The 15,841-nt window shown below is 41.5% G+C and overlaps 2 protein-coding genes across 3 annotated transcripts; both read left to right on the forward strand.

Moving 5' to 3' along the window:
- Nucleotides 1–1,014: 1,014 nt before the first annotated feature.
- On the forward strand, nt 1,015–10,927 carry LOC141838085 (protein REDUCED CHLOROPLAST COVERAGE 2-like). Of its 2 annotated transcripts, XM_074725479.1 has the most exons (23): nt 1,015–1,398; nt 1,518–1,579; nt 1,856–1,948; nt 2,062–2,134; nt 2,356–2,709; nt 2,819–2,883; nt 3,000–3,131; nt 3,217–3,258; nt 4,002–4,535; nt 4,629–4,789; nt 4,931–5,420; nt 5,736–5,798; nt 5,887–5,988; nt 6,127–6,447; nt 6,553–6,645; nt 6,718–6,819; nt 6,912–7,016; nt 7,316–7,449; nt 7,630–7,813; nt 7,934–8,065; nt 8,160–8,272; nt 8,534–8,615; nt 8,700–10,927. In XM_074725479.1, exons 1-23 carry the CDS (start codon nt 1,329–1,331, stop codon nt 10,488–10,490), a joined length of 5,298 nt encoding a protein of 1,765 aa, XP_074581580.1. In that variant the 5' UTR covers nt 1,015–1,328; the 3' UTR covers nt 10,491–10,927. The 2 variants fall into 2 exon arrangements, with proteins under 2 accessions (XP_074581580.1, XP_074581579.1); XM_074725478.1 differs by having other exon boundaries at nt 6,553–6,819.
- Nucleotides 10,928–11,708: 781 nt separating this feature from the next.
- Nucleotides 11,709–15,661, forward strand: LOC141838087 (UDP-glucuronate 4-epimerase 1-like). Its single transcript, XM_074725482.1, has 2 exons — nt 11,709–13,883; nt 15,063–15,661. Exon 1 carries the CDS (start codon nt 11,796–11,798, stop codon nt 13,107–13,109), a length of 1,314 nt encoding a protein of 437 aa, XP_074581583.1. The 5' UTR covers nt 11,709–11,795; the 3' UTR covers nt 13,110–13,883; nt 15,063–15,661.
- Nucleotides 15,662–15,841: the final 180 nt, after the last annotated feature.

Here is a 15,841-nt window from a genome sequence, read left to right on the forward strand (position 1 = left end):
CATGTTTTCATATTGGTAGTAGGGAATGATCAAGTCCACGTTCTTGGGATGTAACGGGATGCGAAGGAATCAAAGTCGAACAGAGGGAATCAAGCGCGATCGAGCTGAGGATGTCATGCGTAGCCGAGCTGAGAGGCGTGGGGCTTGGCTGAGCCAAGAATATCGAGCTTAGAGGCATTGGGTGTGGACGAGACAAGGATGTCGAGCTGAATATTGTTGGACATGGCTGAGTTGAGGATGTTCGGACGTGACCAGCTGAGGATGTCGGACACGACCTGAGGATGGTCGGCCTTTGGCTAACTTTAGGTCGGATATGACTCTGATTGAAGCAGATTGACTTTGACTTACAACTCTACTTGACTTTGGATGATGGCCCGCTGATAACACGTGTAAGCTATTTATATATGCCACATCACCACCCAATCCAAAGTGTTTGTAGAATGATAACATGTATTAACGTTAGTATGATATGTATTACACAAAAAGATTATTCATGCCTAATAGATTAAATTTCAATTTTCAAACCATGATCTAACCTCACTTTTTTTATCATCTTAACCTCATTTAATTTCCCTCGAACTAATTATTTATTTATTTTCAAAGTTCCACTATTCATCTCAATCTCTCATCTCGACAAAAAGACAAAATAAATTATCTACAGTATGTTGAATTATTATCCTATACTTTTTAAAGTTTAAAAATTATATATCTATAATATATTAAAATCAATAATTATAGTATAAAATTTTATTTATTAAATCAATATATTACCTACAGTAGATGTTCCATGAATCTGAAAGAAGCAGAAGTAAACACACATTAATCTACCTCCAGCAAGAGCTTCACGCCAAACAAAAGCCATCCATATTTTTCCTTTCCTGAAATCGCCACCACAATTCTGGTCCTTGCGTTTCCAGCACCAAGCACAAAGCTCCAAGCAACAACTTATCTCAAATACGTACATCTGAAGATAAACAACAGCACAAAAAGAAAAAAGAAAAAGAAAAAGAAAATGCAGTGGAAAATGGAGAAGGTGTAACTTGAGGATATGGATTTGGAAGTGAGCAAGTCTTGGCCATAGATTTTGAGGGGCTCCCAGATCCTACACCCCCTCCAGCTCTCCTTCAAACGCTCTGCTTGCTTAAACCTCTCTGCTGCTGCAGCAGCAGCAGCTAGCAGCCTTATCCTCTCATTCCACCTCTGCCTTCTTCTTCTTCTTCTTCTCCTCTTTACGTACCTTTCGTTCCTGCTGTAATTTATGTAAAGTTTGTAACTTTCAGCTCCTTTTGCCCTCTTGAAATCCATTTGAAAGCTTTAGAGGAGGAGAGATGGCTCCCAAGGCTGGGAAGGCGAAGGCGAATAGAGTCAAAGGCGAGAAGAAGAAGAAGGAAGAGAAAGGTGAATGCTCGTTAATACTTGTTTCTTCCTTTTCTCTTTTGCTGCTAGCTGTTGATTTCGATAGTTTCTGTCGGCGGCGATGAGCCTGCGCATTGACTTGCCGGAGCCTTTGGTTGCAGTGTTGCCGGCGGCGGTGGATGTCATCGTCGAGACGCCGGATTACTCGCTGCTCACCCTCAAGGTTTTCCTCCCTCTGTTGTTTACTCTTTCATTGAAAAGTTAGAGGGTGGTTGAGAAAACAAGGATAAATTAGGGGGGCGAATGGATAATTGCTTGACTTTGCGCCAAGATTTGTGCGGACTCGACCATTCATTCATAAGAAATTTTCATTTTGATTCCTTTAATTTCCCTATTTCGTATCTCATCCTACGTAAATAGTTAGGGGTGAAAGGATAAGAGTTAAGAAACTTTTAGAGGTTATTTGGAATTCTGGCCGTATTTTGGATTTCCTTTGTAGGGCATATCGACGGATAAGATACTTGATGTCCGTAAATTGTTGGCCGTACACGTGGACACTTGCCACCTCACCAACTTCTCCCTTTCCCATGAGGTAATTTTATTGATTTTTATTTGACTATTTTTTTTATTATTGAGAAAATAGAATTTATATGATTGATATTGTTTAATTGCTCTATAAATTTTCACTTATTTTCTTTATAACAGACACGAGGAGACAAGTTAAAGGACACAGTGGAAGTGGTCTCACTCAAGCCATGCCATATTAGTATCGTCCAAGGTAAACACAATTAATTTAATAAATTATATTAATTTTTTAATATATATATATAATTATATTTAATTATTTATTTTTAAAAATGTAATCAAAATTCTTATCGTTTTGTGTGGAAAACTGCTTTGTTTCTGGCTATATTATTGGGTGAAAATGTGGATCCTGTCCGGGAGAAGACAGAGGATTGTTATTCCTTTCTATTGTGATTTTAAAAGCTTCTCTCGCAGAGGAGTATACTGAGGAGCTCGCCGTCGCCCACATCCGCCGCCTGCTCGACGTCATAGCCTGCACGACCGCCTTCGGCGCTTCTCCGGAGAGGAATGGACGACCAGCGAGTCCGCCTACTACAGGTGGAGGCGGAGGGAAGGGCGACACGCGGCCCGGCGACGCTGCGAGGTCGGGCGAGACAAACGGGGAGGAATGTAAAGACGAAGCCGATGGCATTTCCGGGAGGAAGAAGGTTGATTCTCTCACCTTCGCTGCGGTTAACGTGCACAAGGACGCTCCGTTGTACCCTGCCCCCAAACTCGGCCAATTCTACGAGTTCTTCTCGTTCTCCCACCTTACTCCGCCCCTCCAATGTTTGTGTCATTCTCTTTTTTTTTCTTCTTCCTTTTTCTAGATAAACATATTCTTTTGTGATAAAACTGGATCTGGAGTTTGAAATTAGATTCTCCTAACTTGTTCCAGATATAAGGAGGACTTCGCGACCATTTGTGGATGATAAAAAGGAAGATGACTTCTTTCAGATTGATGTGCGTTATCCTTTTCCCTTTATTTTTGGTATTCGTAGTTCAGATTGGTCCAACAAATACTACATTTGTTTAGTTATTTCAGCCAACTTCATCTTAGTCTTCAAATCGACGAACAGGTGAAGATTTGCAATGGGAAACTTGTGACCATAATCGCTACGAAAGATGGGTTCTATCCCTCTGGAAAAAGATCTCTTATAAGTCATTCTTTAGTTTACTTGTTGCAGCAAATAAGCCGAGCCTTTGATAGTGTAAGGTTTCGGATAAACTTTTTGGTCTTATGGTGTCTTCAGTGTTTGCTATTTCCCTTCTTACCAAGAGTTATTGTACGTATAGGCATACAAGTCACTGATGAAAGCTTTCGTTGAGCACAATAAGGTTGGTCTACTTTTAGCCCTTTGCCAATTTTTTTTTACTTATTTTCAAGACCTGATTCATTATCAAGACTGAAAATCTCTAGTTAACATAATTAAATATGATTCAAGAAATGGAGAAAAAATTACTGTGATATATCTTTGCGAAGAGTTTGATAAATGAATAAGATCTATTTTAGATGAACCTAAATTTTTGTGGCTAACACGGCTCAATAGTGGTGATGATGTTGTCCTGATCTATTACCTTGCATTTATAATGTCCAACTTAGCTAGGATATTCCTGTCACAACATTCTTGTTTATTGGATTGAAGGGGCGGGCATCAATAGCCTGGGTAGTTAAATCTCTGTATTACTTGAGATTTATAATGTTTTGGCAGTATCCTCTGTGCTGCCCAAGGTAGCATCCAAAATTAAGCGTGTTCAATCGGTGATTACTGCTAAATCTAAGACTACTAGGCTTGGAACTGAGATACATGTTGTTGCTCATTCTAAAGTTGAACAATACTACAATAGTTGCATTTCACCTTACAAACTTAGTTATTATGATGCCTTTTTTCCTTTGATCGGTAGAGAACTTCTTAGAAGGAGTATCAAAGTTCAAATATCTTGCAGGGATTTGCATTTTTTTTCTTGTAACTGCTTATCTTGCTAGATACAGTTTATCACCACTTGAAAACTCACATCAAGCAAACAACGGCAACCTTTGGTTGGTTAAGGCTTATACTGTTCATTCTGTGTTCTTTCAGTTTGGAAATCTTCCATATGGATTTCGAGCAAACACTTGGGTGGTTCCTCCAATAGTTGCAGATTTGCCATCAATTTTTCCTCCTCTTCCTACAGAAGATGAAACTTGGGGTGGTAATGGTGGAGGCCAGGGGCGAGATGGCAAGAATGCTGAGAGGCCATGGGCCAAAGAATTTGCAATCCTTGCAGCAATGCCTTGTAAAACATCTGAGGAAAGACAAGTCCGTGATAGGAAGGCTTTCCTTCTTCACAGCTTATTCATTGATGTCGCTGTTATCAAAGCTATTGAGGCTATTCAACAACTAATCATCGAGAACAAGTGCTCAAATGAATCACCATATGGTCCCTCCACTGTAATTTTACATGAAGAACAAATCAGAGATCTAAGAATTACAGTTACAAAGGATAATGCTGATGCCAGCACTAAATTGGATGTTAAATTGGACAGAATTCAAGCCCCGGGAAAGTCTTCTAAGGATATTTGTCAACGAAATTTACTAAAAGGAATCACCGCAGATGAGAGTGCAACTGTTCATGTAATTTTACTTCCAAATTCACCAGTTGGTTAATTTTATTGCATCTAGTTTTCCTTGGACTTAAGACCTGAAGTAGCATGTTTTTTCTTGCAGGATACTGCCACCCTAGGTGTAGTGGTGGTTAGGCACTGTGGTTATACTGCTGTTGTCAGAGTTCCAGTAGATGCTGGTTCAGGTGAAAGTCCCTTGATGGAACAAGACATTCATATTGAAGAGCAGCCTGAGGGAGGTAGTAACTCTTTAAATGTCAACAGGTACAACTTAAGAGGATCAGCTCTTATTAACTGTTTCATGATGATCTTGTATGAGCATAGGCCACCAGTTTTAAGGCATCTATAATGTGATTCATTTTTCTTTAGGGGAAGATAATGAATTCTATGCTTTATGCCTTTCAGCTTGAGAATGCTTTTGCACAAGTCCTCGTCATGTGGAGCCCAGAAATCCCATTGTACAGACATGGAGGATTTACACTCCTTAAGGTCCTTGGTGCGAAAAGTATTAGCAGATAGTATACTGAGGTTAGATGAAGAAACTAAAGAACGGAAAGTGTCAATTAGATGGGAACTAGGGGCTTGCTGGGTGCAGCATTTACAGAATCAATCGGAGAATGCTGATTCCAATAAAAGTAAAGACTGCAAAGTTGAAACAACGGTAAAAGGGCTTGGTAAACAATTTGGTCAATTAAAGCAGATAAAGAAGAAGGTGCAGGATAATGGTGGGGAAACTGATTCTGCAAATGAAAACTCTACACCTAGCATGGGCTTGATTAAGGAACATGTGGATGGTTTTAAACTTAAGGAAGATAAGGAAATGAAGCTACAAAAATTGCTTCCTGAAGCAGACTACATACGCCTCAAAGAATCTAATACTGGCCTTCATGCTAAGGTTTTACCTGTTCCCTGACTTATTCATTGTTGTATTTCACTAAAATGGAGCTACATGAAATTGTTCTTGTTAGTTGCAAGATTCTTTCAAATGCATACAACAAATATTATACTGTTCAATCCCTTATATCATCCTCAACTTTAGTTGTATAATTGGTCATGATTCCATCTGTCTGGTTTGACTTGTACTCTTGACATATTACTTGAATCAAGTTCCTTGTTTCAACAAAACCTTGGCTTCAAAAATACATTACTTTATAATTATGTATTCGATCTTCTGCATTATCTTTGACTCCTGTGAATTATTTTATGTCAGTCAGCAGATGAGCTGATTGAGATGGCACAGAAGTATTATGAGGATATTGCACTGCCAAAGTTGGTATGATTCCTAAACTTTCATATTTTTTCTTTATATCTTTTGGTGCTTCTCAAGGTAGTCATTTATGATTATGACAATTTTCTTTCAGGTAGCGGATTTTGCTTCACTCGAACTTTCTCCTGTTGATGGTAGGACATTGACAGATTTTATGCATACCAGGGGGTTGCAGATGTGTTCACTTGGACGCGTGGTAAACTATTAAATAATAATGAACATATTTTTAGTCCAATGCAAATCTTTGTTAATGCATGCCTAAGTTTAACTTTTAATATAAAAGCTAAGATAATAAGCTTTTTGTTTTCTGCACTTCCATTCACCTTCTGAACAGGTTGAGCTCGCAGACAAGCTCCCTCATGTGCAGTCCCTTTGTTTGCATGAGATGATAGTTCGAGCTTATAAGCATATACTTCAAGCTGTCATTGCAGACGTTGGTGACATGTCTAACATGGCTGGGACCATCGCATCTTGTTTAAATGTATTGCTTGGATCAGTGCCTGCAGATAATGCAGATATTTACTTGAGCAATGACATCAGTCTCAAAAATAAGTGGCTGGAAACTTTCCTATTAAAGCGATTCGGATGGAAATTGAAAGATAAGGACTGCAATGACTTGAGGAAGTATGCAATTCTACGTGGTCTTTGCCACAAGGTCCCGGACTGTACCTGACGTCATACTGTTGTCTGACAATTGTTTTCCTTCCAAGTTATTCTTGGTGATTTAATTTCAAAACACTTTTTGCTTTTTATGCTGCAGGTAGGACTTGAGCTAGTACCAAGAGACTATGATTTTGAAACTCCACATCCTTTTAGGAAATCAGACATTGTGAGCATGATTCCTGTATACAAAGTAAGGATTTATAGCTTTAGATATTATCTTTTCTTATTTTCCACAAGTGATTGTTCTGACTTGAAATTGCAGCACGTTACCTGTGCATCAGCTGATGGACGCACTTTGCTGGAGTCATCTAAAACTTCTTTAGATAAAGGAAAACTGGAGGATGCTGTTAATTACGGGACCAAGGTACAAGTTTTTATTTATTATTGCTTTTGTCATGGTTGTTGGCTTCAAAAATCTTCTAATCATTTCCCCTTCTATTTCCTTTTTAAATCTAGGCATTAGCAAAACTAGTTGCAGTATGTGGTCCATACCACAGAATGACGGCAGGTGCATACTGTCTTTTGGCTGTAGTTCTCTACCATACTGGTGACTTCAACCAGGTACATGCCTTGGAGAATGTTCATCAAGAAATAGTTTAACAATGAGTTGAACAGAACTTGTTTGGCCAATTTGCAATGCTTGTTGCCCCAAAACCTGAAGCCATCGTAATTGGAAAATAAAAAGTAGGATACTCTCTCTTTGCTTTGAAAGTACTAAATGCAGACTCGGAGTTCTTTTGCATAGAAGAAAACACTTTTTTTAATTTATTTTTTTCTTTACATAAGTAGTTTATGTTTTGGAGAACTTTAACCCTGTTAGGTTATTATTGCTAATAAGATGAGTTCCATTTTCTTCTTAGGCAACCATCTATCAACAAAAGGCTTTGGATATTAATGAAAGGGAACTAGGTCTTGATCATCCAGATACGATGAAAAGCTATGGTGATCTTGCCGTTTTCTACTATCGTCTTCAGCATACAGAACTAGCACTGAAGTAAGTTGAGCCTTTTTTTTACCATTATTCATATTTTTTTGTACAATGCATAGATCCTCTAGGCCGAAAGCTCAAAATTTTTTCCTTAACAATTGACTGATTCTAGCGCATTGTATGAGTTTGCTCATAACTTGAGATCTAAATAGTGATAGCATAATTTCTTTGATTTGTTTATCATAGGTACGTTAATCGTGCATTATACCTATTGCACCTGACTTGTGGTCCTTCACATCCTAACACTGCTGCAACATACATAAATGTGGCTATGATGGAAGAAGGGTTAGGTAATGTGCACGTTGCTCTTAGATACCTACATGAGGCATTGAAATGCAACCAGAGACTACTTGGAAGTGATCATATACAGGTTAATACTAATCCTCTTTTATCATAATTTCTGTTTCCTACGCTCTTCTATCTTAACAGAGTAAACCATGAAATTTCTTATTACTTTTTGATATGTACTGACTTTATATTCATATCACAGACTGCAGCTAGTTATCATGCTATTGCCATTGCTCTATCTTTGATGGAAGCTTATTCTTTAAGTGTCCAGCATGAGCAGACAACTCTCCGCATACTTAAAGCAAAGCTTGGATCAGAAGATCTACGAACACAGGTAACCGTCCCATAAGAACAGATTTATTTTGTTTGTTTTCGTTGTTTGATGATCTCATCCTGATCATCACTATGGTGTTCATCTTATAATGCAGGATGCTGCTGCATGGCTCGAGTATTTTGAGTCTAAGGCTCTTGAGCAACAGGAAGCTGCACGAAATGGTACTCCAAAGCCTGATGCTTCCATTGCTAGCAAAGGTCATTTGAGGTAAATAAAACCATTACTAAGCAGGAACACCATGATGAGGTTCAGAAATTTTAAATGAAACAAGTCACGAAGTATCCATTTGACAATTCGTGAAGTTATTGTTGAAGAAGACCAAACTAGTTGAGTTAGTTTCGGAAGTGGCTGTCATGATGTAGTTTAGCATTGTTCTGAAAAAAAATGTAGCAGTCTTTTCTTAACTTCCCTGTCTTGCTTCTCTACAGTTTAACTGGTTCATTGACTCCTGTTGCACTTTCAATGCAGTGTATCAGACCTTTTAGATTATATCAACCCTGAAGCAGAACAAAAATCCAGAGAACTTCAAAAGAAGCAAGCCCGTGCAAAGGTTCTGATTGTGGTCTTTACAAGGCATTATTATCTACACAAGTACTTTTTTACATGCGTTGACTATGTTTTCTTTTCTTTGCAGATAAAAGGCAGAAATGAACAAAACCAATTGGAAATTGTTGAGATTGACGACGACAAGGTTGATATGCCAAAGCAGGAATGGGTGGCAACCAATGACAAGGAAAACAGCTCCTACATTCATCGACCCATGGAGCTTCAGGATGAGAAGCCCAATATCATCGTCACTAATGTCCCAAGATCGAACCCAGAGTACAATGTCATGGAGGAAGATTCAACTGAAGAAGGATGGCAAGAAGCTTTCTCAAAGGCACGATCTCTCGCAAACCAAAAATCTGTATCAAGGAGACCTAGTTTGGCGAAAATCAATACAAATTCTCTGAACAATGTAGAAAATCCACGATATCGAGCTAGAACTTCCCCCAGCAGTTCTTCTCCTGGAACACCAGCAAATGATGATAGTATGCCTGCTGCTACTAGCCCTGCTTCAAAGAAGTTCATCAAGAATTTAAGCTTCAATCAGAAAGCAAGCAACATTCCTGTTTCAATGGATGCAAATCCTGCCACCACAGCTACGGCTCCCAAGTCAGTTTCATCACCAATTGCAAACACAAGTCCCTTGGCAAGGAAAAACTTATCATATAAAGATGTGGCATTGGCTGCCCCAGGAACTATCATCAAGGTCGCAGATAACCAGGATATGGAAATGTCACACGCTCTAAGAGAACAAACAGACTATGGTTCTAAAGAGGAGATGAGCAAACATAAAAATATTGAGGGCCGCAAACATGCATCTACTCATGGAGAGTTTGATGGCTCTGTTGTGGAAGGAGATAGCAAGGAGAAAATGAATCCTATTGTGGTAGAAACATCTCTGCAGGTGACAAGTCCTGTCGTGGAAGAAAAAGATAGCAAGGAAGCTCCTGCAGTGCAAGAATCTTGTAAAATATCAGTGATATGCCTTGAAGTGAAGGAATTAGAATTAAGAGCATCTGCTTCAGATGGAACTGCTGCTATGCACGAACCTGATGTCCCTGGTTCCACCGAAGAAGTGAGCAATGTAGGCGAGGAGATGCAGGAACAAGTATCAAGTGGATGTGAAAGTGAGCCAATAAAAGAGAAGAACAATGAGACAGCCAAAGAACCCATCAGCAAACTTTCTGCAGCTGCAGCTCCATTCAATCCGTCCACAATACCAGTTTTTAGCTCAGTTCCCTTGCCAAGCTTCAAAGATCATGGAGGAATTTTACCACCGCCTGTAAGTATTCCTCCCACGGTGGCAATTCCTGTTCATAAGCATCTCCACCAGTCTGCCACATCAAGGGTGCCCTATGGCCCACGGATGACTGGGGGTTATAACCGCTCAGGTTATCGTAGTCATCGGAACAAACTGCCATTTCAGAATGGTGAATTGACGTCTCAGGATGGTAACTCTTTGAGTCCAACAATGAATCCTAATGCTGCCGAATTCGTTCCTGCCCAGCCATTGATTCAGAGCAACTACCCAGCGTCCCCAAGTGATTCTCAAGCATCACCAAACAGTATTTCACTCTCCCCTCGATGTTTACCTTCATCACCAGAAAGTTTGATGGAATCACCAACACCAGTTTCTGCCTCTGCGTCGCAAAGTAATGAAGCTGACAATATCACTAAAGTTGAGCAATCAACAGAAGGTACAGATGCTACTATCAATACTGAACAGATTACTCCTGAACAAGAGACTCCTAAAGGAACTATCTCTGATGACCTTCAACTAGCAGATAATGCACCAGAATCAGCAAGGTCTATCGACAAGCAAAAATGTTGGGCTGACTACAGCGACAGCGAGACTGATGTTGTTGAGGTCGTGGGTTGAAGACAAAGGGGCATGGTCTAAAGCGAGAATAAATTGATGCTGGCTATCATCAACCTACAACTCAGGCCTTTTCACAGAATTTTGGGTTGTTTTCTTTGCTTCTTCTCTAGATTAAGCATCAAAGAAGGAGAAATTACCATGGAAGCTAAGTGCTTAATGAAACTGAAAAAAAGGCAATCAATTAGATTCCGTGCATTTGGCTCTGAGGATTCCCTCCATATCATCATTCAGTTTCAGTTTCTTGATATTAAGCTGGTATTTTTATCAATTCCTTATTACTTGTCATTAATATTAGTTCTTGCTAGTCCTGATCCAAAATAAGTGATGCATTGGGAGAATATTATAGGTCTTCATGATCTGTTTATGTACTTTGATAGAATTGATGCATGTTCATAACTATTGAAGAATGTGAGAAATAAAATTCAATTTTAATTCCAGTTTTTTCCCCTACAATTTTTCTACATGCACACCTGATTTATTCTGGGAAATTTATTTAAGCCCTCTAGTTATCAATCATTATCTTCTTGTATGAATTATACAAAAAAAAATCTCAATAGTTATCAACAACATAATTGCAACATCATTGTCCCAACAGTGTGAATCTCATCTGATTAATATGGAATATGACCGATCTGATTTTATGAATATTTTTATTGATGATCAAGATAAATTTAAAAGTTCATGTGATTTCATAACTATTAAAGTATATTTTGATAATCTTGACAAGAGAAACTTTGAATAAGAAAATAAATTAAAAATGTTAAAACAACGGAAAATATAATTTCCGTGTCAAACACTTTATCCAAATTCAACATATCGCCAACATCCGTGTCAAATACTTTTTATCCAAATTGAGCATCAGCCAATCGGGAGCCGACAGCGCAGCGCCGAATCAAACCTCCTGACCAACGTCGACCCATCCCGGCGAAACCGGCGCTCCACGCTGTTCCGCCGTCGCCCGGTGGGACCGCCTAATTGCAGCGGGACCACCACGGTCGAGGGTGAACTCGCTTCCACGGCGCCCAAATAAAGGATTTTTGCTATTATTAATATTCACATGATCGATTTATATCCACCCGAAAATAGCAACCGAAGCGACCGTCACAGCTATTTGTTCCTATGTTATTTATAAATTGGGAAAAAATGGCATTAATTTGGTTAATTTTTTTCTCCCTTTCGTTTCCAATCTGCTATTTAAGTCTCGCCCCAGCGCGAACGGTCCTTTGGCAGGTGCAGTGAGACATTTCGTCGAACGCCTGGCCTGCCATTTCCTCCGCTCCGCCCCAAATCGGTCGAGAGGTCAAGATGATGAGATTGAACGAGGACGACATGTTCCCGTCGACGCCGGGGAAGGTCAAGATCGAGCGGGCGCACACCATGAATCGCCAGTTCCACCGGTGCTTCGCCTCCACCGGCACCATGTTCCTGTGGGCGCTCTTCTTGATCGCGCTGACCGCCTCTTACCTCAGCTTCGAGAGCTTCGTCGATTCTTCCTCCCGCTACTTCAACTCCTCTTGGGGTGGGATGCGGTGGGAGATGCAGATCCGGACGTCCGCCACCCCCCGCCGCGCCGGCGGCAAGTCCGTGCTCCTCACCGGCGCCGCCGGATTCGTCGGCACGCACGTGTCTATGGCCCTCCGCAAGCGCGGCGACGGCGTCGTCGGGCTGGATAACTTCAACAGCTACTACGATCCGTCGCTGAAGAAGGCCCGCAAGGCGGTCCTGGCGTCGCACGGCGTGTTCGTGGTGGAGGGAGACATCAACGACGCCCGCCTCCTCGCCAAGCTCTTCGACGTCGTGCCCTTCACCCACGTGATGCACCTCGCGGCGCAGGCCGGAGTCCGCTACGCCATCGAGAACCCGGCGTCCTACGTCCACAGCAACATAGCGGGCCTGGTCACCCTGCTCGAGGCCTGCAAGTCCGCTGATCCGCAGCCATCGATCGTCTGGGCTTCGTCTTCGTCGGTGTACGGCCTCAACGAGAAGGTGCCCTTCTCGGAGTCCGACCGCACCGACTCTCCCGCATCCCTCTACGCCGCCACCAAGAAAGCCGGCGAGGAGATCACCCACACCTACAACCACATCTACGGGCTCTCCATCACCGGCCTTCGTTTCTTCACCGTATACGGGCCCTGGGGCCGCCCCGACATGGCCTACTTCTCTTTCACCCGCAACATCCTCCAGGGCAAGCCCATCACTGTCTACCGCGGCAAGAACAGGGTCGACCTCGCCCGCGACTTCACCTACATCGACGACATCGTCAAGGGCTGCGTCGCCTCCCTCGACACCGCGTCCAAGAGCACTGGCAGCGGCGGCCGCAAGCGCGGTCCCGCCCAGTTCCGCATCTTCAACCTGGGCAACACCTCGCCGGTCACCGTGCCGGCTCTCGTCCGCATCCTGGAGCAGCACCTCAAGGTGAAGGCGACGATCAACGAGGTGGAGATGCCCGGCAACGGCGACGTCCCCTTCACCCATGCCAACATCAGCTATGCTCGCGCCGAGCTCGACTACAACCCAACGACCAACCTGGAGGCCGGCCTCAAGAAGTTCGTCAAGTGGTACCTCTCCTACTACGGCTACAACCCCAGATCCACCGCCACAACTTCCAAAAGCTTGTAAAGATCCCTTTCCTCTGCTCCTTTCTACATTTTTGTTCAAATTTAGGTTCTTATAAAAATCACAATGGATTCTTTCTTCAAGAAAGAAGGAAACTATTAATTCTACTTCCACTCTGTCCTTGCGATTCTATTCACAGTATTTTTCTTTCGTTCATATTAATCAAAATCCTGGTTCTCCGGCAATCCGCCCGCTCCCAATCGCCGGCGGCGGAGAAGATCGGAGCTCAGTGTCACTTTTGTAAATATGTCGCCATTAATGATGTTATCATATCGAGATTTACTCGTTGCTTTACCCTTATGAGTTCGCGGGACACCCATCCTACCACCTTTCCTATCAGTGGCTGAATTCGCGGGGCCCACCCACGCGTCAATCGGGACTCCACCGCGTGGTGCATCGGGGAGTGAGCGCCAGCTTTGGTGGGACAACACCGACTGCTTCCGCGCGGCCTTAGCGGAGGAGACAGCTGTCATTGCCCCAAATGGAACGTCCCTGATTAGTGATGATTCGCAGCTGTAACTCTCTCCGAGCCTTTACAGCGCGTGTTCTGTCCAGCTGGAATATTCGCGAACAATACAAAAAAGGAACGCTACAATGACGCGGGCAGCTACCCCAACCCTAATTTCCGAACCGACCTGCCCAAAAGGCTTCTTCTCAGCCTTCGTGGCGCTTGCCGCTTGACGTCCTCCATTTCGGTTCCTTTACAAGTGTTAGCGCCCAAGCAGAAGCGGTTGGTCTCGTTTCTGTCGTCTTTCCACTTCACCCGACAACGGCGAGGTGAGAGTCGCTTCTTCTCTCTGTGTATTTTATCAGTTCTATCACAATCGCTTTGTTCTTGCCTGTTGTGTTTTGTTTTCCCCTTTTGGATCTTTCTGAATTTTTTAAATTGAATTGGCCACTATTTGTTAAGTAGTTTCATACTTCTATACCTTGCAGATCTGTGCTTGGGTTCTCTTTTGGATCCCCTTCTGGATTTTTCTATCAATTTTAGTCGACATAAGGGAGTTTTAGATGATTTATAGAAAATATCAAAACGCACATATTGAATCCTGACAAATGATGTTATTAGCCATGCATATTCTGGTCGAATCCGTGACATGGAGATGTTTCTTTGTTAAAGAGCAGATTATCTTTCTAATAGTCCAGTTCTCCAATGTTTACTAGAGTAACAGGATTTCATATCTTGGAGAACACTGAAGAAACATTACTACTACATTGAAAATTGAGATGGAAACTAGTATTGAACAACCAGTTCCCATCCTACCACTAAAGACTGTAGGTTGGGTTGTTTGATACGCATGAATAGAATAGAATAGAATGGAAGGGAATAAGAATGGATTAGAGAGGAATCCTTTGTGAAATGTTTAATTCCATTCCTATGTTGCATTATAGAATGGAATGAAAATATAAATTATCCATTGAACATATGTAGGGATGACATTTCTTACAAAACCTGATGTCAAACACATTCACAACTTGCAAAACTTGTTGATAGTTCTGACACAACTACAACTTACAGCCAAGTAATTGGCCACAGTTAATTTAACCTACAGGTTAATTTGATGCAATAAGTAACTATACATGGATGAGAGGTTAACAGAACCACAAATAATACCCAATGTTTTAGCAAGTAAATAATTTTCTGTGGATTTATGAGCTTTTCATATGGAGTGGGATAGGATCGAGTGAGGGATGGGTTTCCTCTGGGTATTTTTTTAGACCTGTAACGTTTTATTCAGGGCTCTACAGCCTGGAATCTTGATTACAACATTTAGAAGGAGAATGTTGAAGGCAAGTACGAAGACATGGTTAGGCCAATTTTGATTTAAGGATTTTAACAATGTATTATTACACAGCCTCACCACTGGGAAACACATACATCAAGGCAGCTCAGTAAAAATATTAAGTTTTTATAATAAACAGACTAACTGGTTGAAGGGTGGAACCAAAATTCAGGTTGATTCAACCTCTGAAATTAACTGCGATCCAGCAATCCAGTTTTGCACACATTGCTTAGCACAACAACTTGCAGCTCCAGGAACACAATGTGCTCTGCAGTTCTCCGGAGGAGTTCCTCAACTCCAACACCACCTTGGCATCCAGGGACCATTCTCTCTAGCTTCTTAAGCTTCCTCACCACCAGATGCTGCGCTGGCCTCTTCTTCCTTGGTTGAACTCTTGGAGCTCTCCCTGCCATTGAAGAGATCATGGCCAATAGCATGAGGGAGTGGAGGTTGATGCAGCATAAATAGGCAGGGAAAAGAGAGCGAGTGTTCAGCTGGGGAAGTGGTGGCAATTTATTGGCCAACCTGCCCATGCAAAGTTTATCATATCATGTAGAGGGAGATATTGCTAGTTTAGGACTAAAATTGTTTGCTGCTCTCTGCAAGGCCACATGTTTTCATTTCATTGTTTATTTCTAGGGCCACTTAACTTGTGATCCAAAATTGAACACATCGTAATATAGTACGTAGTTTAAGATGTTGCTTCCTCTTTTGTGTATTGTACAGTACAACATAATTAAATGATAGTTATTCATACTAGTTTTTACTGTTTATTTGTGTGAAAATATGTGTCCCCATAAATATCAGGACAATGTGTCATAACACACAAAAAATGTGTTGTTGAATCTTATGAATCGATGTGTAATTTTGTTCAATATTTGTCATCTATAGTTGATTGAATTCTCAATGATGGTAATGTCTTCCTCATCTACTATCTTGTAGCTTCCAAAT

This window comes from Curcuma longa, chromosome 11 (assembly GCF_044706935.1).
Source record: "Curcuma longa cultivar G26 ecotype Majalengka, Jawa Barat chromosome 11, ITB_CL_G26_1.1, whole genome shotgun sequence".
Classification (NCBI taxonomy): domain Eukaryota; kingdom Viridiplantae; phylum Streptophyta; class Magnoliopsida; order Zingiberales; family Zingiberaceae; genus Curcuma; species Curcuma longa.